The 26,682-nt window shown below is 42.4% G+C and overlaps 2 protein-coding genes across 2 annotated transcripts; both read right to left on the reverse strand.

The window, feature by feature from the left end:
* Positions 1-12,768: 12,768 nt before the first annotated feature.
* LOC109154443 (uncharacterized mitochondrial protein AtMg00310-like) lies at positions 12,769-13,395 on the reverse strand. Its single transcript, XM_019302232.1, has one exon. The coding sequence runs from the start codon at positions 13,393-13,395 to the stop codon at positions 12,769-12,771; it is 627 nt and encodes a 208-aa protein (XP_019157777.1).
* A 10,976-nt stretch (positions 13,396-24,371) lies between these two features.
* LOC109154466 (putative E3 ubiquitin-protein ligase RF4) lies at positions 24,372-25,492 on the reverse strand. Its single transcript, XM_019302241.1, has 2 exons — positions 24,969-25,492; positions 24,372-24,851 (listed from the first exon to the last, which is right to left on the reverse strand). The coding sequence occupies exons 1-2, from the start codon at positions 25,461-25,463 to the stop codon at positions 24,378-24,380; spliced, it is 969 nt and encodes a 322-aa protein (XP_019157786.1). The 5' UTR covers positions 25,464-25,492; the 3' UTR covers positions 24,372-24,377.
* Positions 25,493-26,682: the final 1,190 nt, after the last annotated feature.

Below are 26,682 nucleotides of genomic sequence, written 5' to 3' on the forward strand. Positions count from 1 at the left end.
AAGGCGAGTCCTTGAAAGCCTATCTTGCTCGCTGGCAAAAGGAGATCCAGTCAATAGAAGAAGTGGAGGACCAAACAGCGCTCACCTTCTTCATTGAATCTTTGCGATCCGGACAGCTGTATCGGGACCTAAGGGACAACCGCCCGGCGACGTACGCGGAGGCTATTCAGATGGCCAACAAGAGGGCCAACATAGAGCAGGCCATGAAGCATAAACGGCAGCGCGAGGTCGGTGGGACCGCCGGCGGAAAAAGGACGCGGGCGGAGACGAGAGAGAGGCGCTCGGATGCAGCCCGGCGACCCGAGGTCAGGCGACCGTATGACCGCCCCGTCGTTCACACCTATCGACCGGTTCCAGAGCGACCGGTCCACGAAGTACAGGCGGTCGCCCTGCCTCCGCCTCCGCCGATTGACGACCGTGCAGTAGACGAGGATACTGGTAAGACTTCTAAATATTGTCGCTATCACAAAACTTATACTCACAGCACGGAAGAATGCTACTATCTAAAGAAGATCATGGAGGGGATCATCCAGCAAGGGACACCGCCCCCTAACCAATGGAAGCGAAGGTCGACCAGTCGAGGAGGCGAGGGACCCGCCGCCGACGCAGAAAATAGCCGAGGCAAGCAGCCGGCTTCCGAAGAAGACGAAGCCCAATGGCGCCAGAAGCCGGTCATTAACATGATAGTCGGCGGGCCAGAAGGCGGCGATTCCGCGAACACCCGAAAAGCCTGGGCTCGGCAGCTATATGTCGGAACAGTCTATGGTCGAGAAGAGAGCTCCAAAAAGATATGCCGGGAGCCCATCGTGTTCACCGATAAGGACCTGCCAGCCGGGGAAACCCCGCATCGAGACGCGTTGGTCATCGCCATGGACATCAACGGTGTGGTCGTTCGCCGAATCCTGGTCGACACCGGGAGCAGCGTCAACGTACTGTACCTGGAGACCTTTACCAAGATGGGGCTGACCCGAGAACAGCTCAGACCCGTGAACACCCCTCTCGCCGGTTTCACCGGGGACTCGGTGGAGGCGGAAGGGTCCATCACTCTTCCTGTGGAAATCGGCAGCTATCCGGACGTACAACAGTTGAGCATGAAGTTTATCGTGGTCGATCTAGCCTGCTCACACAACGCCATACTCGGCCGCCTGGGTTTGGAAGACCTCGGGGCCCTGATCTCAATCGAACATCTATGCCTGAAGTTTCGCACGCCGAACGGAATAGGAACGGTGCGTTGTGACCGCAAGGTCGCCCGCGACTGCTATCTGCAAGCATGTAGAGGAATGGGCAAGCGTGGGATGCAGGTCCATGAGATCACCGAGAGGCCCCCTAAGAAAACAGTGATACCTCACCCAGAGCCGGCCGTCGAGCTAGAGGAAATTGAGATTGACCCAGCATAGCCGAGCAGGCGAGTGAGAATCGGAGTCGGCCTTTCGGAGAAGTTAAAGGGGGAAATCACGAAAGTACTCCAAGAGCACCGGCTGGTTTTCGCCTGGGGCCCAGAAGATATGCCCGGCGTAGATCGATCGATCATATCGCATCGACTCGTCGTAGACCCGGAGCACCGGCCGGTCGTACAAAAGAAACGGTACTTGGCCAACGACCGGATGGAGTTTGTGAAGAAAGAAGTCAGCACGCTGTTAACAGCCGGGCACGTCCGTGAGGTCAAGTACCCGGAATGGTTGGCTAACGTGGTCCTTGTGCCCAAGCCCCCGACGTGGCGAATGTGCGTAGACTACACTGATCTTAACAAAGCATGCCCAAAAGATCCGTTTCCTCTGCCCCGAATCGACCAGTTAGTCGACGAGACGGCCGGGTCGGCGCTGCTCAGTTTTATGGACGCCTTCAGAGGGTACCATCAAATATTCATGCACCCGGCGGACGAGGAGAAGACCGCCTTCCTAACTCCGGACGGAGTTTATTGCTATCGAGTCATGCCATTCCGACTCAAAAATGCCGGGGCTACGTACACCCGAATGGTCGCCCGGTTGTTCCACCACCTGCTAGGAAAATCGATGGCCGCATACGTCGACGGCATGCTCGTCAAGAGTCGAGAGGAGGACAAGCACGCGGAAGATTTAGCCGACTGCTTTAAAGTAATGATAACGTACAACCTCCGATTGAACCCCAAGAAGTGTGCGTTCGCCGTCCAGGGCGGTAAGTTCTTGGGCTACATGGTCACCAAGCGAGGCATTGAGCCTAACCCAGAGAAAGTACAAGCCATCCTCGACATGCAGCCTCCTACTACTATCAAGGACCTACAACGCTTGACCGGACGACTGGCTGCTCTCAGCCGTTTTCTGAGCAAATCGGCGGATAAAACTGTGCCTTTCTTCGAAGCCATGAAGAAGAAAGTGGGATTCGCTTGGACTATCGAATGCCAACAGTCGTTCGAGGATTTAAAACAATATCTGTCGACTCCCCCAGTACTGTCTACCCCCCAGGAGGGCGAGCCCTTACTGTTGTACCTCGCCGCCTCGGCCAAGGCGGTAAGTTCGGTGTTGGTTCGAGAGGATGACCGAGTCCAGCACCCGGTTTACTATGTAAGCCGCTCACTGAAAGCTGCTGAGACACGGTACACCGCCCTGGAAAAGATCGTGTATGCCTTGGTGGTCACCGTGCGCAAGTTGGCGCCTTACTTCCAAGCCCATACCGTCCGGGTCCTGACGGATCAGCCACTCGGGAGTGTGCTACGGAACCCCTTGTCCTCCGGCCGGCTGGTAAAGTGGGCCGTCGAGTTGACTCAATACGGGATCGAGTACCAACCCAGGCCCTCCATCAAAGGCCAAGCTTTGGCCGACTTCCTGGTCGAGTGTACCGCGAGTGAGGAGGAGAAGGAACACGCCTCGGAGAGCAATCCGGGCGAGTGGTGGGAGATGCATGCGGATGGAGCATCAAGTCGACAGCACTGCGGAGGCGGCGTTGTGCTCATCACTCCGGAGGGATTTCGGCTGTATTACGCCCTAAGGTACCTGTTCTCTGCATCGAATAACGAGGCCGAGTACGAAGCGGTATTGAACGGCCTCCGACTCGCCAAGGATCTAGGAGTCGAACGGCTACGAGTCAAAACCGACTCCCGACTAGTAGTCGGGCAGATCTCGGGTACGTGCGAAGCTAAGAACGCGAGGATGGCGTTGTACAAAGAATGTGCCACCAAGATGTTGAAGGGGTTCGAAGCTTATGAAATAGAATACATATCCCGGGCGGACAATGTAGAGGCCGACATCTTGTCTAAAATCGTCCTGGAAGGGGTGCCGGACCACTTAGTAAAGATTTGCCAGAAGGAGGAGCTAAGTCGGCCGAGTATCGAAGAGGCGCCGCTAGATGTCCAGCAAGTAAACATCGAAGGGTGGGATCGAGAGAAAAACCCTGAGATGTTCTGGATAGATGACATCCGGCGATTCAAGGAAACGGGCGAGTTGCCAACTGACCCAGCAGTCGCCGCGAGGGTTCGGCGGAAAGCCCCCTCCTTCCGGATCATTGACGGAGACCTATATAAACAGTCGTTCGGAGGACCCCTGTTGAAATGCTTACTTAGGCCTGAGGCCGAGAAGGTAATGGATGAAGCTCATAGAGGCATTTGCGCTGCGCACCAGGGTGCTCACACGCTCGCCCGAAAATTGGTCGTTCAAGGGTATTACTGGCCGACCATGATGCGAGACTGTGTTGAACGGATGTCCAAATGTGGCGTTTGTCAGGCATTCGCCAGGAAGGACACTCGGCCAGCCACCTTCTATACACCGGTCACCACTGCCATTCCCTTCGCCAAATGGGGAATAGACCTGTTGGGACCATTACCCGTCGCCCCGGGAGGATTGAAGTTTTGCGTCGTGGCCATCGATTACTTCACCAAGTGGGTCGAGGCGGAACCCTTGGCTACCATCACCGAGTACCAGTGTCGACGTTTTCTGTGGAAAAAGGTGATCTGTCGCTTCGGTTTGCCCGAACACATCGTCAGCGATAACGGGCGACAGTTTGATTGCCAGGCATTCGTCGAATTCTGCCGCCGACACGGTATCAAGCATACCAAGGTGTCGGTGGCCTACCCCCAAGCAAATGGGCAGGTTGAGAATGTGAATCGAACCTTGGTCGATGGGATCCGGAAGAAACTCGAAGACGTCCGAGGAAACTGGGCGGACGAGCTTGATCGAGTCCTATAGGCCTATCGCACTACCCAGCGGCGAGCGACGGAAGAGAGTCCGCTCTCGCTCGCATACGGCTTCGAGGCCAAGGTTCCTGTCGAAGTGGTCGAACCCACCCACCGGGTTCGCACCTACTCGGACGCAGTGAATGAGGAGAACCTGCAGATTGAGAAAAATTTTCTAGAAGAAAGAAGGGAAGCCGCGAGTGCGCGAATGGCTGAGTATCAGCAGGCAGTGAAAAGATACCGCGACCGAAGAACTCGCCCGCGAACCTTCCAGATTGGCGACCTAGTGCTACGGGATCGACAAGCCAGCCAGCTTACCGAAGGAGGCAAGCTCGCGGTCAAGTGGGAAGGGCCGTACCGCATCGCGGCTGTAGTTCAGGCCGGAACTTACAAATTAGAGACCATGGAAGGCAAGCTTATAGATCGTATATGGAATGCTACACATTTGAAAAGGTTTTATCAGTAGCCAATGATAGGTCATGTATGAGCTCGAGGATTCCAAGAAATCTGAATAAAGTGCGTGGGTTGCAGCCAACCGTCCCAGGGACTCGGCGAGAGAAAGATAGGAAACAAGGGCCCGGACCCTTAGACGTTTCCGTGAAAAAGCCAAAAGGAGTCGCCTCGACTGAGGGACTCGGCAAGTATATATAGAAACAACGGGGCACTGACCCTAAACCGTTTCTGAGAACAGGAAAAGCCTAAAGGGTCGCCTCGACTGAGGGACTCGGCGAGAGAAAGATAGGAAACAAGGGCCCGGACCCTTAGACGTTTCCGTGAAAAAGCCAAAAGGAGTCGCCTCGACTGAGGGACTCGGCAAGTATATATAGAAACAACGGGGCACTGACCCTAAACCGTTTCTGAGAACAGGAAAAGCCTAAAGGGTCGCCTCGACTGAGGGACTCGGCGAGAGAAAGATAGGAAACAAGGGCCCGGACCCTTAGACGTTTCCGTGAAAAAGCCAAAAGGAGTCGCCTCGACTGAGGGACTCGGCAAGTATATATAGAAACAACGGGGCACTGACCCTAAACCGTTTCTGAGAACAGGAAAAGCCTAAAGGGTCGCCTCGACTGAGGGACTCGGCGAGAGAAAGATAGGAAACAAGGGCCCGGACCCTTAGACGTTTCCGTGAAAAAGCCAAAAGGAGTCGCCTCGACTGAGGGACTCGGCAAGTATATATAGAAACAACGGGGCACTGACCCTAAACCGTTTCTGAGAACAGGAAAAGCCTAAAGGGTCGCCTCGACTGAGGGACTCGGCGAGAGAAAGTTAGGAAACGAGGGCTCCGACCCTTAGTCATTTCCAAGAGAAAAAGCAGAAAGGAGTCGCCTCGACTGAGGGACTCGGCGAGAGAAAGTTAGGAAACGAGGGTTCCGACCCTTAGTCGTTTCCAAGAGAAAAAGCAGAAAGGAGTCGCCTCGTCTGAGGGACTCGGCGAGAAAGAGCTGGGAGACAAGGGCCCAGACCCTTAGTCGTTTCTCGGAGGAAGTGTAAAAGAGTCGGCCAAAGGAACACGCAAAACCAAGAACCGAAAAGTAAAAACGAGATTTTATTCCATAAAGACAGGGGTACAAGGCCGAGGACTCGGCCACAAACATTACACAGAAAAGACGGGCCTAGGGCTTAACTTCCTCCTCCTCCGCGTGACGCACCGGCTGCGGACCCTCCAGGTAGTAGTGGGGGCGGAAAGGCAGGGGACTCGGCTCAGGCTCGGGCTCGGGCAGTTCATCCAGATACACGGCAGGCTTCCCATCAACGACCATCCGCAGGGGCCTCTCCAGAGCACTCGTGACATGGCCACGCCAAAAAGCGGAGGAGCCTCCCAGTCTAGGTCCTCCTCTGGCTCCGGGTCTTCTACCATGGGCACCATCTCGTCTTCCTCCGGCTCCACGACCATCAGATCAAGCATGTCAGGAGGCACCACGATGGGATCAGAAGTGGAGTCGCCCACCAAGTGCCCTCCGCTAGCCGCCCTCTTCCGCCGGAGCTCCTCCAGCCGGGCATGCTCCTTATTACGGATGGACCAACGACGATCACCGTCCCTGAAACTCATAGCTTGAGGTTTTGAAATGTGAAATAGTGAGAAAACACAGAGCTGCCAAGAGCCCTTATATAGAGCCTCGAGAGGGCGACGACCGAGGCGCAAATCACGGAGGGAATCGTAACTGACATAACTGAGCCGGATTGGATGGGCAGCGCGAATCTCTGTCAAAGATTAATCCCATCCAATTAGTTCGGGAAGGGTGAGATTCGCACGCTAAACTGAAAAAGCCTGGCTCGCCCTGGGAAGCGAGATTTTACAGGTGTCAAGCGGAGGGAGGACTCGACATCGTGGCCGACCCCTCGACAATTTGGACGAGTGCACTAAATATACCAAAAAAAGATGAAAACTGAAGGCCGAGAATATTTTATTATAAAATAAGAAGGTGCAGGTTACAAGGAGCTTATTACAGAATAAGCAAGTGCTCCTAAAAGAACTACCCCTCTAGAGTATCCAGCCGACCCCAGTCCACAAAGATCACTCACCCGGCGAGGAGGAGTCGCTTCCAAAGAACCCTCCCGATGGTCCAGGAGGGGATGGGCAAAGCGAGTCCCAGAACGCCGGCAGGAGTGGTGGCACAACCAGCTCTTCGTCGTCCGGGTACATTTCCTGATAGCGAGCAAGGTCTTCCTCGTTCATCAGCCCCGTAACCGGACCGTCCAAGTCATCCAGAGGAATAGAAAAGGTCATACGGAAGGTCAGCTGCTCTGGGACAGGCACGTCAACAACGGTCCCGCCTGGGGAAGTTACTCGAGCTGTCCCCGGAGGGGGAGAAGGACGAGAAGTCGGAACGACTTCACGACGAGCAGGAGTCGGCGGATGAAGAGCCATGGAGGCAGCGCCAACAGGTGATCTCTGTGGAGTCGGACGGGGAGCCTTCTTTTTAGACTCCCTCTCAGGCCGAGTCCGTTTCGAAGGCAAGGGGCGCCGGGGCGACCCAAAGTCAATCCGCTTCCCTTTCAGTGGTGAGCGACCCATGAGGAATTAGTAAGTTAAGAGAAGAACGGCCAAGGTCATTTATAGGTGCCAGGCCAGGCCGAGGAGATCAGAACGGTCCCGCAAGATCCGGGAGATAGCGAATAATCTGGGCCAATCCTGAGTCATTCAAGGCACGGATTCGGTGAAGCAGGAGATGGTTACTACTTTTCCAAACCCAGGTTGGTGGACCGGGTATGGAAAAGTGAGGGACTAGTTGATGGGGTGAGAACCCCGGCCCAAGAAAAGAGGCCCAGAAAGAATGCATGGGCCGAGTCCAGGACTCGGCCCAGGTCCGAAGAGGGAGGCCCAGTTCAGAGCCCGGAAGGACGGCCCAATGCCAAACGGGGACGAAGAGTCGGTCCCGGCCCGGCCTAGGGGAAGACTCGGTCCGGAAAGCCGTTGAGGGAGCCTTCAGAGCAGTCAAGGCAAGGAGCCGTTGAGGCATTAAAAGTCGGACTCGGTCCGCCAGTTACTAGCCAGAGAGAGCCGTTGGCAGAGTCCGTAACGTCGCCCAACGGCTCGGCACATTGAATGTAATCTTTAAGTCGGCCATCATGAGCCTTTAAGTCAGTAGAGGAGGAGCCACTATAAAGAGGGCTCCTCCACCCTTGTAAGAGGCGGATGGGAGAACCCGGAGAGGAAAATAGAAAGCACTATTGAGCATCATACTTCACTAAAGATCTAGACTTTTTGTGAAAGGTGTATCCTCCAGCTTAAGGTTGTGTTGGACCTCCTTGGGCCCGAAAACCCAAAAACCATCAAATATATCTAACAAAAAAGGTATTCTGGGTAATAGATCACCAAGAGAAACAAAGAACAATCAATGCTGCGATAAATCAAAGCAAGATCTAGCAAAAGTTCAATATTGAATGAAAGGGGAAACTCACAAAACACCGATTAAGCAAAAAATCCCAGCAAGATTATCTCTGTTTTGGAGTTGTGTAGAACCTCAAGAAGAAATTAAGTTCACTTGCTTTCTTGCATATGTGCTCTTCTTTAACATTAATGTTCGACAAAAGTTATATACATGCATGGCGTGGTGCTTGTGTGTCACTTTTACACACTGACACTCTCAACCGTTTAGACGTACACTTTTCACGATTTCCGTGCTTCAACTTTCAATATGAATATTTAATGAGAAAATTAAACTCTTTGTCCCTTAATTATTTAAAATATTGAAATTTGATCCCTTAATTATAAAATAAACATATTTGGTTCCTTAATTAACTCTACAATTGTAGTTTTATATGGTATCCAAATTATAAAATGAACACATTTACATTTGGTTTTGTTTGTTTTGTTTACTTTTAGGCAGTCAACGACTTTTTCAATATTGAATGAAATGGGAAACTTACAAAACACCGATTAAGCAAAAATCTCAACAAGTCTATTCTGTTTTGAAGTTGTCTAGAAGCTCAAGAAGAATTTAAGTTCACTTAACACTGATGTTCGGCAAAAGTTATATACAGGCATAGCGTGGTGCTTGTGTGTCACTTTTACACACTGGCACTCTCAACTGTTTAGGCATTACACTTTTTACAATTTTCGCGCTTCAACTTTCAATATGAATATTTAATGAAAATTTAAATTATGGGTCCCTTACTTATTTAAAATGTTGAAATTTGATCTCTTAATTAGTTGTATTATGGGTTTTGATTTTTAATGTGTATTTACTTTATACTTATTGAATTATTTATTAAGATAAAAAATTAATTCATCATATTCACAGTTGCCAGAGCGGATGCAATTTTTTAAAATGTCTACTCACTTCATGGTATGTGCAATGAATTAATCTCAAACTAATAAAACACTATATATTAAAAAAAAAATACACTGCATTTATTACAAAGTAAAATTCAAGTCTTTTATTACACTTTGCTTTGTCATATTGTCAAATGTGATAATGACAGAAGTGTACAATTTCATATTGAGTATCAAAATTAGATTAGTTTGATTTAATTCCTCATATGTTTAAGGGTGATCGACTTCATTGGGTTTAGGATATTTGTATAATATTTTGGTATTTCCTTTTATGGATTATATTGAAGGCAACTTTATTTTATCATTTTGAAACCTTTTTGAAGTGTCAGTTTTATTAGAATTGAATTTTGTCTCTTTAATTTTGGAGTATTTTCCCTATTATATTGTTATTTTATTCTATATGATAAAACAATAATGTTGTTTTTGTTGGTGCGTCTTTCGTGCGTTGCAGCTAAAGCTAAGATGGAGTTGTTTGAATTCAATTCCCAGCAAAAATGGTTAACCCAAACGCAGGAAGAGGCGGTGAAGGCAACAACAAAGGCGACAAGGGCAAGGGAAAGATGGTAGTGATGGAAGACAACAGCGATAAGGGGAAGATGATAATAAAGACTTCCATTAATTCCAAGGACGATATCCTAGTTCTGTCTGATTTGGATTTGCAGAGCTATGGAACGTTAGCAGAATCGCTCCACAAACACATGCTTGAGGTGAAGGCATGGAAGGAGAGATCATCTGAAGTGAAGGAGGAGAAAGAAGAAGAAGTCAAAAATGGAGGACCGGAGGATAAGTTGATAGCAAAGGCAGAAGAGAAGAGGGTGAAGTATGAGGAACTCTTGAAAGAGTTAAGAGCTCAAATCTTTGCACTTAAACTGGGGGAGCTAGCGTGCAAGTTCTGGGCAAGCTGCAGTTGCAGCCATGAAACGATTGCGAAAGGGAATGTATTATGTGCTTGGGTGGGGATAAAACAATAGTTTTCCTCCTCCCAAAGCTAAGCCCGAAAGCCATGAGAACAAGAAGCTAGCTAGGTTAAGTTGATAATGGCATGCATCATGCATGCAATTCAAGAAATGCAAGAGTTCGGTCTAGTGCTTCAATGGTTGCATGTAATTTCTTTATAATATTTTTATGTTTTGGTATTCCCTTTTTTGCTTCTGTTATATTGTTATTTATTTTAATCTATGTGATAAAATAATGTTGTTTTCTTTCGTGCGTCTTTCGTGCTTGTTTTATTTTCAAATTTAAAGATTTTATTTTATTTAAAAGTAGTTTAAAATTTTTGATGTTTTTGTTTTTTTGTTTTTTTGTTTTCTTTTTGTTTTTTTTTTTAATGTTTTTAAAACATACTAATTTAACCCCCATAGTCGACTCATAAAGGTTTATAAAATTTCTAGTCGGTCGCAAGTAAGAAAAACCAACTCTCACGCGCATGGAGCGTTTTGCTGGTGCACACGGTTGCACAAACGACGTCGTTTTAACATCCAATTTTTTAAAAAAAAATTCAATTTCGATTGCCGTTAACGGCGTTATGTTGTGCATAATTTGAACTATATAGTTCATTCATTCTGGATATATAATTTATTCATTCTGAATATATAGTTCAAATTATGCACAACATAAAGTCTTTAACAACAATCAAAACTGATTTTTTTTTTAGCATTGTTCTTAATCAAAACGATGTCATTTTTGCAACCGTGATGCAGCACGGCATAATTTACGCACAGGCATCCTTCTTAGAAGTCTCATTAATATTGGGTTGAATTGTGGGCTTCCCTTTCAATTTGAATTTCCATCTAAATGCAATGCAACCCTTTTATGTATATATATATAATTGTTTATATTTAGTGAGCACGGTCTAGCCTCTGTGGTTCATGTTCAGTTGAGTTACCATGATATACATCCTCCCAAATGCTCTGTCGAGTCGGGGTGTGGGGGGCCCTTAGGGTTAAGGTTCAGCCTTTTGGAAGAATAATTGTTTATGTTTATTAATAATTTATGTATTGATTATTCTCAATAGATAACTACTATACAATACGTACACATAACACCTATATAAGACTCTACCTTAGCTTCTAGTAAAGTTTGAAGTTTGGACTAATTAATGTTCAAAGATAAGATACATATTTTTTAGATAATAAAATTGAATTCATCAAGTACCAATACCGCAAGTATATGTAAATTTATCATACTTGAACAATGTTGCAAAAATCTTACATAGGCACCGATTAATCGGCATTTAAGCGTTAGGTGTTGGCCGGCCGCCTAGCGTATTACCATAATCAGTGGTCTAGGCGGCTGGCCACCTAAGCACCGTCAAGGTTGTTTAGGAGCTGACCGGCTAGGCCTTCTAGGCACCGATTCGGTTGCCTAGTACGTCGATCAATTAGCAATTGTTCCATTCTTTTTTAAATGAGTTATTTCACTCAAAACGACATCGCTTTTAGCGAAATAACCATAAGCTAAATTGTTCAAACTCTAGATATTTTTTAAGTTAATAACTTAATATTTAATATTTTAGTATTACCTATTAAAGTATTATAGTTTATAATTATCAAATCTTAAAAAATTTAAAAATTGTACACAAATTTTTTTAAAAAAAAATAAAAATACACGGGCGCCTAGATCAATATGAAATTACTTAATTGTCCCTCTATTTAACATCAATTTGACGGAATAACCAACGGAGAATTACATTAAGCAAAAACACAAAATTTTGTATTACATTAGGTCACCAAAGTCGTTTAGGATGAAATTGGAGAAAAGCACTATAGTCGAGGACTATTTTGGGTATTAACTCTAATATAAATTTTTTTTTTTTGAAAAGAAAAGATTAATGCATTAAATCACGTGATAGGTGCGGTACAAGAAAAGGAGGTGGGACATCAAACCACTCTCCACAACCTGCAGTAGAACATGCCTCTCTAGCAATCGTATGAGCGACATAGTTCGCAGATCGTTTAACAAAACAGAATCTAACATCATCTATCATAGATGCTAATTCTTTAACATCATTTACTAAAAAACCGAAAGTAGAATCAAAAGAAGTTGCCTGTAGAGAATAAAATACATTCTGTGAATCCATCTCCACATCCACACTTCCCATACCTGTGTCCTTCAACCAGCTCAGTGCCTCCCTCAAGCATATTGTCTCTGCCTCATTTACTGTATATATCCCTTCCAAGTACACATTCTTCGCAGCTAAAAATAAGCCTGAATGATCTCTCAGCACCCACCCCAACCCCATAGAATTGGAGTCCGGTAACACAGAAGCATCCGTGTTAGGTTTAATACGTCCCTCCTCAGGCCGTTTCCAGCCTTCATCCCCTGCTGCTGTTTGTTCTGCCTGGCCGTGGGTATTCACACTCATCCAACTAGACCAGAAACTGAGTGCCCGGTGAACCACCAATTCCACATTAAAAGCAATACTGTTCCAGACAGATTCATTATGGCTCTGCCACACACCCCAACAGATCATAGCAAACTTTGCCACTAGATCACCATGCAAACTAGACAGTAAAACAAAAAACCAATCAATTACATTACCATGAGCATCCCCCACTGTCGGCACACCCGCAAGAGTCCAGACACGTGCCATTGCGCTGCATTCCACAAACATATGATAAGCACTCTCGGGGACCCTCCTCCACATATGACACATCAAAGCGCAGTGAATATTCTTTGCCCGTAAAGCATCATTAGTAGGCAAAAAAGAAGAAGCCAACTGCCAGCAAAAGTGTTTGACCTTTGGCGGTACTTGTAAGCTCCAAATCCGAGACCACGCCCGGGCATCCAACATCTCACCCTTCAACCGTCTGTAACACGACTTTACAGAATATTCACCCCTCTCTTCCTAATACCAGTACCATGAATCCCTTGGCCTTTGCACAGAAATTGGTATGTTCAGAATCAAGCTGGCATCCCGGGCGTTAAAGACACTCCGCATCCGTTGCACATCCCAACCTGTATTTTGAGCATCAAACAAAGAAGACACTGGTGAGTTAAAGGTCTCCTCATCTACTGGTGTAGTGACGAAAGGCTCATCCACACATGGTAACCATGCATGCTTACCAATCACCGTATCGTGGCCATCTCCAATACTCCTCCTGCACCCATCCCGAATCACTCGCTGGACCTCAAGCAAACCCCTCCAAATGAAAGATGGGTTGCTACCTTCCACCGCCTGATCGTAGGTGCTATTCGGATAATACCGTGCTTTGTAAACTCGGGCCACTATTGAGTTTGGTCTTGTGACCAACCTCCACGCCTGTTTCCCCAGTAGTGCCAAATTTGTCTCATGCAAAGAACGAAAACCCATTCCCCCAACTGCTTTCAGGGCTGTTAAACCCTGCCAAGATCTCCACCATATGCCTTTTCCACTCCCCACAGTTCCCGTCCACCAGTACTCATTCATCAATGTCTCAATGTCCTTACAGGTTCCCCTTGGTAGCAAGAAAACCATCATCGCATAGCTAGGCATTGCCTAAATGACATTCTTAAGCAGCACCTCCCTCCCAGCTTTCGATAAGAACCTTGCATTCCATGTTCTCACCTTGGCCAGAATCCTGTCCTTCAGAAACCCCAATATCTGTTTTTTCCTTCGTCCCACTATTGACGGCAACCCTAGATATTTCCCCGCTGCATCCCCTTTGATTACCCCCAACATCTGAGTAACCATACACTGGTGGGCAGGTTTAACATTGCTGGAAAAGCATACCACGGATTTTTCAAAATTAATCTTCTGTCCGGATGCTTTTGAATAGGTGTCCAGCACATATCTCATACATGCAGTCTCATCCTCATTTGCCCGCAGAAACAGGAAGCAATCATCCGCAAAAAGCAAATGAGATATCGGTGGCGCTCCCCGGGCAACTCGGATACCATGCAAACGGTCGATACTCATATATCTGTCTATCATAACACTCAGCCCTTCCACCACCACCAGGAACAGATAAGGTGATAATGGATCACCCTGACGTAACCCCCGCCCCGGCAAGATAGGCCCCAGCTGCCGCTGCTCACACAGAATGTGATACCTGACTGTTCGGACAGACTCCATCAGAATATCAACCCATTTCCTTCCAAAACCCATCTTCAGCATTACCGCCTCAAGAAAAGCCCATTCGACACGATCATATGCTTTACTCATGTCAACTTTTAAAGCTACCACCCCCTCCTTCCCCTGTGTCTTCCGTCGGAGATAATGGTGAGCTTCATATGCTAGCATTATGTTATCAGTGATTAAACGTCCCGGCACAAACGCACTCTGTGCATGCGATATAATCCCCTCCAGTAATGGTTTCAACCGGTTAGCACAAACCTTGGTCGCTATCTTGTACACTACGTTACAAAGTGCTATCGGGCGCAAGTCCTTCATCGACTCCGGTACTGGTTTCTTTGGGATCAGGACGACATACGTATCGTTTTCCTTCTCCGATAAAGCAGTATTCTGGAAATAATCTCTACAAAAACCAGTTACTGAGTCTCCTACAATATCCCAGTAATGCTGGAAAAAACCCGGGCCCAACCCATCTGGTCCCGGTGACTTATCTGGATGCATTTGAAAAACGGCCTTTCTCACCTTATCCATGCTCACAGGGCGCAATAACCGGGTATTCTGCTGGGCACTAATTTTTGGTTGTATTGCATTAATGATTTCAGACATCTCCCCCTGCTCAGACTCAAACAACTTCCCGAAGTACTCTTGCATCACATTGCCAATCTCATCCTTAGTCCGTACCCAGTTCCCATCATCATCCTTCAACTTAATAATCCTATTCCGCAGTTTCCTTGTTTTCACCGAGTTGTGAAAAAACTTACTATTTAAATCCCCATCCTTATACCAATGTTCCTTTGCCCTTTGTTTCCAGTAGAGGTGTTGTTGATTCAGCAAAAATAGCATCTCCCGTTCAACATTACAATATGCAACTAGACTTTCATCATCATCCCGTGGCCTCAAAATCTCCATATCCCGCCTGCATAAATCAATACGCCGCTGAAAGTCCTTATTGTAGGACCTCCCCCAGCGCCATAAATCCCTTCCGCAAGACTCAATCCGTTCCAACACTTCAAGACCCGCCGTACGGCCCCAACTCTGAGCCACAATCTCTCTACACCTCTTCTCCCGTAGCCACATATTGTCAAACAGAAACCTCCTACATCGTGTAGTTTGAACCACAGCCACTGGTATTAGTAGTATCGGCATGTGATCACTGTACGGACAAGCCATCGACATAGCTGTTGCCCCTTCAAATATAGACAACCAACTATCCGAAACTAGTATCCTGTCCAACTTCTCCTCCACCATATTACTCGTTCCCCTGTGCCTTTTCCATGTAAACTGGTAGCCCTCAAACGGGAAATCCTGTAACCCACAATCTGCAACCGCTTCACAGAAACCATTAATCAACCATGGGGGGTGTGGGCCCGCCCCCGTTTTTCTGCTTGGTTCATGAGATCATTATAATCTCCCATCACAACCCAGGGCATAGTACTCAAACCTACAAGCTAGCGCAATAATTGCCATGATTCCCGTCTCCTTGTTCTTTGTGAAAAACCGTAAAACCCCGTATAACGCCACACCGAGCTATCAACATCTAAACATACAGTAGTATCAATGTAATTATCACAATAAGCCGTTACCTGGAGATCCACCGAGTTCAACCACATCATTGCAAGACCCCCACTATGTCCAACCGCATCTACCACGAACACATTGTCATATCCCAATTGGACCCGCACAACCTCCATCCTCTGAGTATCCACAAACGTCTCCATAAAAAAAATCACATTTGGCCGCTTCGTGCGAACTAAGTCCGCCAGTACCTGAACTGCCGTTTGGTTGCCAAGCCCCCGGCAATTCCATGCCATTAGACTCATAATCCTCGGCGGGCTTGCGTCACAAGACCCGCCTCCCGACCGTTTTTTGTCACTGTATTCTCAGTTTCCATTGCATCAGTTGTGATCACATCTGCCTGCCCATCCCCCTCAACACGCTTCCGTTTTGCATCAGAAGCTGCCAAGTCTGGACCGTCCACCACAGTTTGTTCCAGCTGTCCTGCCAACATTCCAGGAGCTACCCAACCCCTTCTGTCCTCATCCAACTCCGGTGCTACCCAGCGCTGGCCTGCCAGGGGAGCAGTCCGTCGTGCACCTGCTCGCAGCCCCGCATTAAACGGTTTCTGAGCATTCACGTCAGCCCCATGTGCTATCCTTGGACAGACCCTATCCCCATGTCCGATCACCCCACAAAGAAAACAAAATGTTGGTAATCGCTCGTACCTGAAATCAACAATCGCCCACGTTCCATTGTCTTTCTTCAGCTTCATCTGTTTTTTAAGTGGCTTGGTGATGTCAATGGCTACTCGAACTCGGTAATATGTTCGCATAGAACCCCCAAAATTCTTGTCATCAGTTGTAATCAACGTGCCCAGAAAAGAGCCAATTGCAGTTGTAATTATTAGAGGAAATTTCAATTTTGGTCCTATGACTATTAATTGTTCAAAATTTTTAAAGGTAAATAAATATTTATCAAAATTTTAAATAAATTTCATTCGTCTAAAATTAAAATTAATAGTTAAAACATTGGGCGGACAAAAATTTATATGGATAGTCTGTGTTTATGTATATATACACACAATTCAAATATGTGACATGTATAAATTTTAAAATCTATCACCATCTACCACTTATTATTACTCAAAAAATTGACATATCACCATTCACCACTTACAATTACCCAAAAAATTGATCCATGCATGTTAGCTGGATTTAAATGAATATCTGTGATTTGGATTATACCATACTAAATACTCCGTATTAAATATTAAGAATGTTATTTTACATCGCATTATAAAAATTTTGTGTAACGAACTTAAGGAAGATTACGATGCAAAATGTGATTTTATCTTTATAAGTTGTAACATATATGTAGTATAAGTAGTTTGGTAGTAATATAATAGTTGACTTAGTGCCAAATGGATTTTCAATTTGTCAACTTTAATTTGTTTATTCATTTTATATTATTTGAGTTTTTATTAAGATGAAAAAATAGCTTGAATTCGCATTCAATAGAAATAATGTAAAATTTTAAAATGTACACTAACTCCAAGGTAGGGTTAGAGTGGGTGAAGTGATGCAAAATTTTAAAATGTACACTAATTTCGAGGTGGGTCAATGTGAGTTGGAAAATTGCAAGAATGACAAATAAAATTTAGTATTTATTAAATAAGATTACATCCAAAACTAATTATAATAACATGTACGTTAAATATAAATGTAATAATTACATACGTTACACTTCTAAATGTGAGAGATTGACAATACATTTGGCACTGAGTCAACTATTACTACCAAACTAATTAGGGAAAAGTGTCAAATTGCCCCCCTAAGTCAAGTGGATAGTGCAATTGGGTCCCCTAAGTGAAAAAAGCTCCATTTAAGTCCCCTAAACCGGTAAAATTGTTCAATTAAGTCTAATATGACTTGTTTATCAGGTTAAATCGAGATGGTGTTGACACGTGTCCTTATTATTTTATTTTTTAAAACAAATGTTTTTTATTTATTAAAAAATAAAAATATTATTTATTATAAATTAATTAATTAAAATAATAATAATAATTACAAATTTATAAAAAAAATTAAAAAAAAATTTATAAAAAAAAAAAAAAAAACAGCCACCGGCTGTCTGCACTGGACAGCTAGTGGCTATCTTCCTTCTTCACGGTCATCTAAGGAAGGCGGCCATTGACGTTTGGCCGTCTTCCTTAGACGGCCGTGCGGCCACGGCTGTCCGTGAAGGAAGAAGACAACCACTGGCTGTCCGGCGCGGACAGCCGGTAGCTGTTTTTTTTTTTTTTTTTTAATATTATTATTTTTTTAAATTAATTAATAAAAAAATAATATTTTTAATAAATAAAAAGTATTTATTTTTAAAAATAAAATAAGAAAGACACGTGTCAACACCATATCAATTTAACCTGTTAAACAAGTCATATTGGACTTAATTGAACAATTTTACAAGTTTAGGGGACTTGAATGGAGATTTTTTCACTTAGGGGACCCAATTGCACTATCCACTTGACTTAGGGGGCCAATTTGACACTTTTCCCAACTAATTATTACTTAAATGCTACAACTTATAAAGATGAAAACACATTTTGCATCGTCTTCCTCGAGTCCATCACCTAAAGAGTTTTTCTAATGTGATTTATATCATGTGTGATTTACGGGTTATATTAGTACATATGAGGGAAGGTGCATACCTTCAAGTAGTGGTTGTGATTTTTTATTGTCACCCAAAAAATTACTACTTCATGAATAATAACAGAAAATTTGAATTCAATTTTATTATCTAAAAAAAATATTTACTTATCTTTGAACTTTCAAACCTCATTAGAAGGTCAAGTTTTACATAGTTATTAGGTCCACCCAACTAACCCTCATTCGCTCCAGGAAACACAGGAGCTGGTCCAAGAGGAATCATCGATCACTTGAAGAAAGCTGGTCCAAGGGGAATCATCATTTGTAAAAATTGAACTCGGGTTATTTTAAAATTCTTTCCCACAAAAAGAGCTCATTTACTATTTGAGCTACCCCGTTACCTGTTAGATTAATTTTATATAGTTATTATGTGTAGTAGTGTAGTTATCTCTATTTATATCGACAATAATCAATGCATAAATTGTTAATAAACTTGTTATTATGTATTTACTAGTCGAGGGCACGAGCTTTGCGCGAAACGTCATGCCCAACAATCAATTAGTATGTTCTAATTTTTTATTTTTTATTTTTAAAACGAGTATGTTCTAATTTTTAAATAATAATATATATAATTTTTAATAATTGTTATATGACAAAATAAATAAAAATACATAAATAAGTTATTTAGATACCAACATGATATACAAGAATTGAATTAGGAACATGCGGGAGGACATTAGATTTGGTTTTGAGGGAGAGAATGGAGATGTTAGCTAGAATAATGTAGTGATTTTCTATAAAAAAAAAAATGTTAAAAAAAAAAAAGAAGAAGAATGGAGTGTTGGAATGATGGAGAAAAAAGAAGACAAAGATCACATCAAGGCAAAGACGAAGAAGACAAAAAAGTAATGATAAAGTTGTTATTTCTTTAAAAATTGAGGGCAATTAAAATGAAAAAATAAATAAAAAATTAGATAAAAAAAATTCCATCCATTAGATTTGAAATCAATGGTAGGCAAGGGGTGCCATTTTTGAGGGGCAAATGGCAACTCCTAAATATTAGTATAGGGGAGATATTATATTCATTTTTTTATTAAGGATTAGAAACTTTAATTTGTTTATTTATTTTATATTATTTGAGTTTTTATAAGGTGAAAAATAGCTTGTATTCGCACAAAGGGGAATTAATTCATAATTTTGAAATGTACAGTTGTACACTAACTCAAGGTTGGGCCACGGCCCAGTGATGTAAAATTAAAAAATGTGTATTAATTTCGAAGTGGACTAATGTGAGTTGTGAAATTACAAGAATGATAAATAAAATGTAATTTATTCTCAATATTAAATAAGATTACATCTAACACTAATTATTACATGTAATTTAAATTAAATGTGTAATTATTGCGTACGTTACACTTTTAAACGTGAAAAATGGTCAATACATTTAGCATTTATTCAAAATTTTATCAATCTCACACGTTTTGAAGTGTAAAGTATGCAATTCAAAATTTTGTCAATCTCTCACGTTTAGAAGTGTAACGTATGCAATTATTACATACGTTACACTTCTCAACGTGAGAGATTGACAATACATTTGGCACTAATTCAAAATTTTGTCAATCTCTCACATTTTAAAATGTAACGTATGCACATTTAGAAGTGTAACGTATGTAATAATTGAATACGTTACACTTCTAAACGTGGGAGATTGACAATACATCTGGCACTGATTCAAAATTTTGTCAATCTCTCACGTTTAGAAGTGTAACGTATGCAATTATTACATACTATACGTTACACTTTTCAACGTGAGAGATTGACAATACATTTGGCACTAATTCAAAATTTTGTCAATCTCTCACATTTTGAAATGTAACGTATGCATGTTTGGAAGTGTAACGTATGTAATAATTGCATACGTTACGCTTCTAAACGTGGGAGATTGACAATACATTTGGCACTGATTCAAAGTGTTGTCAATCTCTCACTAGGGATGGCAATGGGGCGGAGTGGGTGCGGGGATATATCACCCGCCCCGCACCCGCATTCCCATCCACTCCCCGCACCCGCGGGAATTTTGCGGGTGCGGGTAATACCCGACCTGCAACTCTAATTATTACAATGTAGTATCTGTTCATATACTTTCTCAACCTACTGAAACACAAAGAACCAATAACGCCTCCACTGAGGCTCGAACTCACAATCTTCCAAATGGAAGTCCAACTCGGATACCATTCTAATTATCACATAAATTATTTTATAAGTTTGAACATAACTCTAAAATTTAATAAGAGTCAATGAAGTTAATCCTTAATTGGAACTAAAATTGTGTTGGTAGTATAAATTGTATTAAGTGTTTACTCATTATGTTATTTGTGTTGTTCCTATTCAATTTTCATTAACAAAAAACTAAGAAGTTTAATTTATTATGCATTTTTAATTATAAAATATACATAAACTTATATAATAAATGAATACTAAAAACAATATAGTGCGGGTGCCCGCACCTATTACTCAAATTGTGCGAGTATTTTAAAACTCATAAGGGCGGGGATGTGGGGAACCCATTAGGTGCGGGTAGAATTGACATCCCTATCTCTCACGTTTAGAAGTGTAACGTATGCAATTATTACATACGTTACACTTCTCAATGTGAGAGATTGACAATACATTTGGCACTAATTCAAAATTTTGTTAATCTCTCACATTTTGAAATGTAACATATGTACGTTTAGAAGTGTACGTAACGTATGTAATAATTGCATACGTTACACTTCTAAACGTGGGAGATTGACAATTAGGGGTGTAAACGAGCCGAGCCGAGCCCGAGCCTGGGTAGGCTCATGCTCGAGCTCGAGCTCGAGCTCGTTCGAACTCGTGAATTGATGCTCGAGCTCGAGCTCGGCAATTGTCGAGCTGAGCTCGAGCAGCTCGACTGTTCGAGCTCGAGCTCGAATTCGAGCCTGAACTCGAGCTCGAGTTTAGGCTCGAATTCGAACTCGAGTTTAGGTTCGAATTTGAGCTCAATTTTGATCTCGAATTTGATCTGGTTGATTTAAAATTTAAACTACTTTGTTTTATGACTATTATGCATACATAATTATTAAACTATTTTAATTTTCCTTCCCTAATTATTATTTTTATATACTAAATATAATATAATTATATTATATATTATATATTATATAATATATTATAAGGCTCGCGAGCGGCTCGTTGAGCCGCGAGCCTACAATACCTAAGCTCGGCTCGTGCTCGTTTAATCCACGAGCTGTTCGAGCTCGAGCCGAGCTCAATTTTGACCGAGTTCGAGCCGAGCGTTGACCGAACCGCTCACGAGCGACTCTCGAGCAGCTCGGCTCATTTACACCCCTATTGACAAAACATTTGACACTGATTCAAAATTTTGTCAATCTCTCACGTTTAGAAGTGTAACGTATGCAATTATTACATACGTTACACTTCTCAACGTGAGAGATTGACAATACATTTGGCACTAATTCAAAATTTTATCAATCTCTCACATTTTGAAATGTAATGTATGCACGTTTAGAAATGTAACGTATGTAATAATTGCATATGTTACACTTCTAAACATGGGAGATTGACAATACATTTGGCACGTTTAGAAGTGTAACGTATGCAATTATTACATGCGTTATTTGACACGATGTTTAACACATCAATTAAAATCTATATATGGGACTGAAATTAAAAGTAAGTTAAAATAGTTTAAACAATCTCAAAATTTACTTTAATTTGCATTATATTATGCGATTAGGGTTGCATTGCATTTAGGGTGCGTTTGGAAACCCGGAAAGTGACTTCCGGAAAATGTTTTCCGAGTTTTCAGTGTTTGACAAGAGGGGAGAAAATGTGGTCAATGAAAAATGATGCATTAGTCAAAGGAAAATATGTATGTTTTGGGGGAAAATGACTTCCCCTTTTCTTTGGGGGAAGTCATTTTCCAAGGGATGCACATGCAAAATTTTCGGGCCTAATTTTTTGCGAGCTTTTAGGAGTCGGCCCACCAAACCCGCAGGCTAGGGTTCATGCAACCAAAGCCCGTCCCATGCGGGTTGGCGGACCCCGCAAGCCGGTCCACGATTTTTTATTTTTTATTTTTAATTCAAAGTTCAAAAAAAATCTACGAATAATATTAATTTTTTTGTATTTAAAAATTAGAAAAAGTTTAATTTTTAAAAATGTTAATAATATATATATATATATATATATATATATATATATATATATATATATATATATATATATATATATATATATATAGAGTGCTATTCAGAAAAGGATTTTATCAAATGTATCAAACAATTAAAATTTTGAAGTATTCAATTCTTTTCATTTTTTTACTCATTTACCGAAAAATGAACCAAATACACAAACACAGTTTTACGTTGTATAGCCAAACACCGGAAAGGAAAATATTTTCTGAAAAATGACTCATTTTCCAAAAGGCATTTTCCTGCTTTAATTTCCAAACGGAGCCTTAGTTGGGGGGATAGTTATGCACTTATTCTGTGCATCCGTATGCACCATGCATGGTGCATACGGATGCCAAAACGACGTCGTTTTATTAAAAAACGCGCATCTCCCCTTTAAAAAAAATTCAGGTTCGATTCCCAGCAACAACATTATATTGTTCATTCATTCTGGAATTTTAGTTTATAGATTATGGAATTATAGTTCATTGATTATGAAATTATAGTTCATCGATTATGGAATTGTAGTTCATCGATTCTGAAATTTTAGTTTATAGATTATGGAATTTTAGTTCATTCATTCTGGAATTTTTAGTTCATCGATTATGAAATTTTAGTTCATATGTTGTTGCTGAGAATCGAACCTGATTTTTTTTTTTTTAAGGGGAGACGCACGTTTTATTAAAACGACATCGTTTTTGCATCCATATGCACCATGCATGGTGCATACGGATGCACAGCATAATTTGCCTTAGTTGGGAATTCACACTAAAATGAAGCCCACAATTCAACCCAATATTAATTAATTAATTAATTTATTTATTTTTTGGGTGAAAGGGAGGGATCCTAAGGATCCCGGGGTTAACATTCAACCCAATATTAATAAGACTTCTAAATGTGTCCATGTGGGTTGGTTTATTAGTATTAGAATTGTGAACTTCTAGAATATAAATTGTGTTTTTAAGTTTTGCAAATTTGTGAATATAATACGGCAAATTACATCATGCACTGTGGTGCATAATGAATTATGCACCGAACTTCTAAACGGCGTCGTTTTGTTTAATGAAAAACAACGACATCTATTTCGCGTCGTTCCGCAAAAAGTAATTTTGTTATTCAATTTATGCAGTTTCATTTCGATATCATAACTACAGTTTTATTCGATATTTATACACTCAAATATGTGAAAATGTTATTTAATTTAATTTTATATACACTATAGTTTCATTAAAACACAATTACATTATCATTTCGATATAACTACGTACAGTTTCATTGCACAATATACACTCAAATATGTGAAATGTTATTCAGTTTCATTTTATATATACTGCAGTTCCATTTCAACACAACTACAGTTTCATTTCAACACAACTACAGTTTCAATTCAATTGCAGTTTCATTTGATGATATAAAAATAATACGTGAGGCAATGTCAATTTAGATACACTGTAGTTTCAGTTGATAATTAATACACCAAACATGCGCTCCGTTAACTATAACGGCGCGCCGTTTTTAGACCGAGGTCCACAGTATAATTGTTCATACAATACAGAGTCATTACAAATTGTGAATTTTTAAAAGGTAAGTTGTGAATATTAAGTATGTAAAACTTTATGCATTCTTCCAAAAGGCTGAATCCCAACCCTAAGGGCCCCCCACACTCCGACCCGACAGAGCATTTGGGAGGATGTAAAATTTTATGCATGACTACTGATTCTATTACAATGCAATATCTATTCACGTCCCTATTGAGGGGTTGAACTTATGAACATCCATTTAAAATAGTAACCGGGATGCCATTACAGTACACTACATGGTAGTTAACTATGGGTTAGTTGTAAAAATATTAAAAAAAAAAAACATCAAAAAATTTAAACTACATTTAAATAAAGAAAATCTGTAAATTTGAAAATAAAAAAGCGCACGAAAGAAATTAAAACAACAGTTTATTCGGAGTGCTACTGCTGAGCATGCAGCCAATGAAGCACTAGACCGAACTCTTGCATTTCTTGAATTGCATGCATGCCATTATCAACTTAACCTAAGCTAGCTTCCTGTTCTCATGGCTTTTGGGCTGAGCTTTTGGAGGAGGAAAACGGACACGGATCCGCTGCATGATTAGGGTTCGACAAGTAGGACAGTCGTTCATTCCCAGCCTTTCGTGAAGCTCACTGCACTCTTCGCAGAAAGCCAGATGAGCGCATGGGAGGAGACCTACTGTTCTATCCACACTCAAGCACATAACACATTCCTTTTCGCGTCGTTTCATTTCTGCTGCAGTAGCTTTCTCAGAACTTGAACTTGAACTACTTTCCGGCCCTAGTTTACGTGCAGAGATTCGAGCTCTTAGCTCCTTCATGCATTCCTCATACTTAACCCTATTCTCTTCTGTCTTTGCTATCAACTTATCCTCCTCCATTTTTGCCTTCTCATTCATTTCTTGCCTTTCCCTCCTCAGCGACTTCGCCTTCTCCAGAAGCTTTATCTTCTCCCTCTCTTCATTCTGTCTGAGAATCTGCAGAAAGATAAGTTAACACCCATATATGACAGTTGCCCAAAATTGTATATATGAGCCTCAAGGCAAATCAGAGAAACACTAACATTATGCAATTAATAATAAGCATATATATACCTCAAACTCATGTTCGCGCTTCCTAGCTTTATCTATTTGCTGCTGCAACTTGGCTGATTCGGGCTTGAGACGTGCAAGATCTTCCTGCAAAAACCTTATCTCCGCCTCCAATTTACTGCACTGCTTAAGCAACTCCTGTTCCCTCAGCTTAATCTCCTGCAAATTTTGATTTGGGGAAAGGAAAGCCAGTTTTGAATCCTCTAGCTTTTTCAGCAGCATGGTGTGCTCCTCCTGGAGCTTAAGATGAGTAGTAGTAGCCGTTTCCATCATGTACTTAGCATTGTTTAGTGCAACATCCAACTCATAAATGTTCTTCGCATTATGAGTCCACTTATCAGCACCCGCAGCCTCCTTGTCCTGCCTCAATATCTTCTTCTGTTCATTGTTTCTCATCAGCTTCTGAGCTGCCTGCCCGACTTTCGTGCTCGTCCAATCTCTCCATCCCTGCAACTCTACCTCCAGCTGCTTCTTGCGCTGCGTTAGGGCAGCTAACATTTCATCTTTCTCTGTGGTTTTGGGGGTTTCTGCAGGTTTCTTTTCTGAGATAATAATAATGCTCCTACTACTTTGGGTTTTCATTTTCATTTTCATTGTCACCTTCCTTGAGCTTGCAGGGGCTTTCCCGGTTACCTTTCTTCCCCGTTTGCCTCCTTCCAATTCTGGGACAATGGTGGTAACAGCAGGCATATCAAACACAGTGTTCTTCTTCTTCCCCGCCATCATCCCCTTCTGCAGAAACATGTCTTCTTTGGTGGAAGATGGAGATGATGATCGTTTTGGATTGGTGGAGCTAAAATGGTTTACAGACTGTGCTTCCCAGGCTGCTTGTATGAGGTGTATGAGGTTGAGATTGAATAAGAAAAGTAGCCACATTGCATCAGCCACAGTTAGATATGGCTTTACTTGTTTCACCACATTCACCATCTCCACCAAAGCATAATTGGCCAAGCTTTCCACATTCTTAAACATGTAGTGCTTAGAGGGATCAAACTCCTTCTTCTGCTTAGCCAGGAAAGCTATGGTAGCCGCTACAATGTTTGAAGTGATATCGTAATAGTTCCCCATATAAAACCCGCTATTCAGCACACCCCATTCTGCCTGCTCCATACTGTAACCATTTGCACCAATCTTCTTGATTGCTGTCTGGAAACAATCCCTCAATTTCTGAATTAGAAGTTCTTGAAGCTGGACTGCTAGGGGCTCTTCCCATTCTGCAGGGCTTTCTTCTTCTTCTTTCTCCTCCTTCACTTCAGATGATCGCTCCTTCCATGCCTTCACCTCAAGCATTTGTTTGTGGAGCGATTCTGCTAACGTTCCATAGCTCTGCAAATCCAAGTCAGGTAGAAGTAGGATATCGTCCTTGGAATTTGAAGTCTTTATTATCATCTTCCCCTTATCGCTGTTGTCTTCCATCACTACCATCTTTCCCTTGCCCTTGTCGCCTTTGCTGTTGCCTTCACCGGCTCCTCTTGCGATTGGGTTAACCATTTTTGCTGGGAATTCAAACAACTCGATCTTTAGCTGCAACTCGATGGAAATACAACACCAAATTCTAATTAAGATACACATAAATTAAAGATTAGAACAATAAGATGCATGTTTACTCTTACCACCCTGAATAAATAAATAAAAATAAAGTTCTCACTTAGCTTCCATAGATAAACAAAGAAAATGTAACATATACTCTCTCCCGCCCATTTTATGTGTCTGGTTC

Source organism: Ipomoea nil, unplaced genomic scaffold, assembly GCF_001879475.1.
Source record: "Ipomoea nil cultivar Tokyo-kokei standard unplaced genomic scaffold, Asagao_1.1 scaffold2647, whole genome shotgun sequence".
Lineage (NCBI taxonomy): Eukaryota > Viridiplantae > Streptophyta > Magnoliopsida > Solanales > Convolvulaceae > Ipomoea > Ipomoea nil.

Bases quoted from the DNA above. Each gene is read 5' to 3' on its own strand.
- LOC109154443 (XM_019302232.1), bottom strand. From the start codon at position 13,395: ATGCCTAGCTATGCGATGATGGTTTTCTTGCTACCAAGGGGAACCTGT.
- LOC109154466 (XM_019302241.1), bottom strand. From the start codon at position 25,463: ATGTTAGCTGCCCTAACGCAGCGCAAGAAGCAGCTGGAGGTAGAGTTG. The intron at 24,852-24,968 runs GTATATATATGC...ATCTTTCTGCAG, and splicing joins AGCGCGAACATGAGTTTGAG to ATTCTCAGACAGAATGAAGA.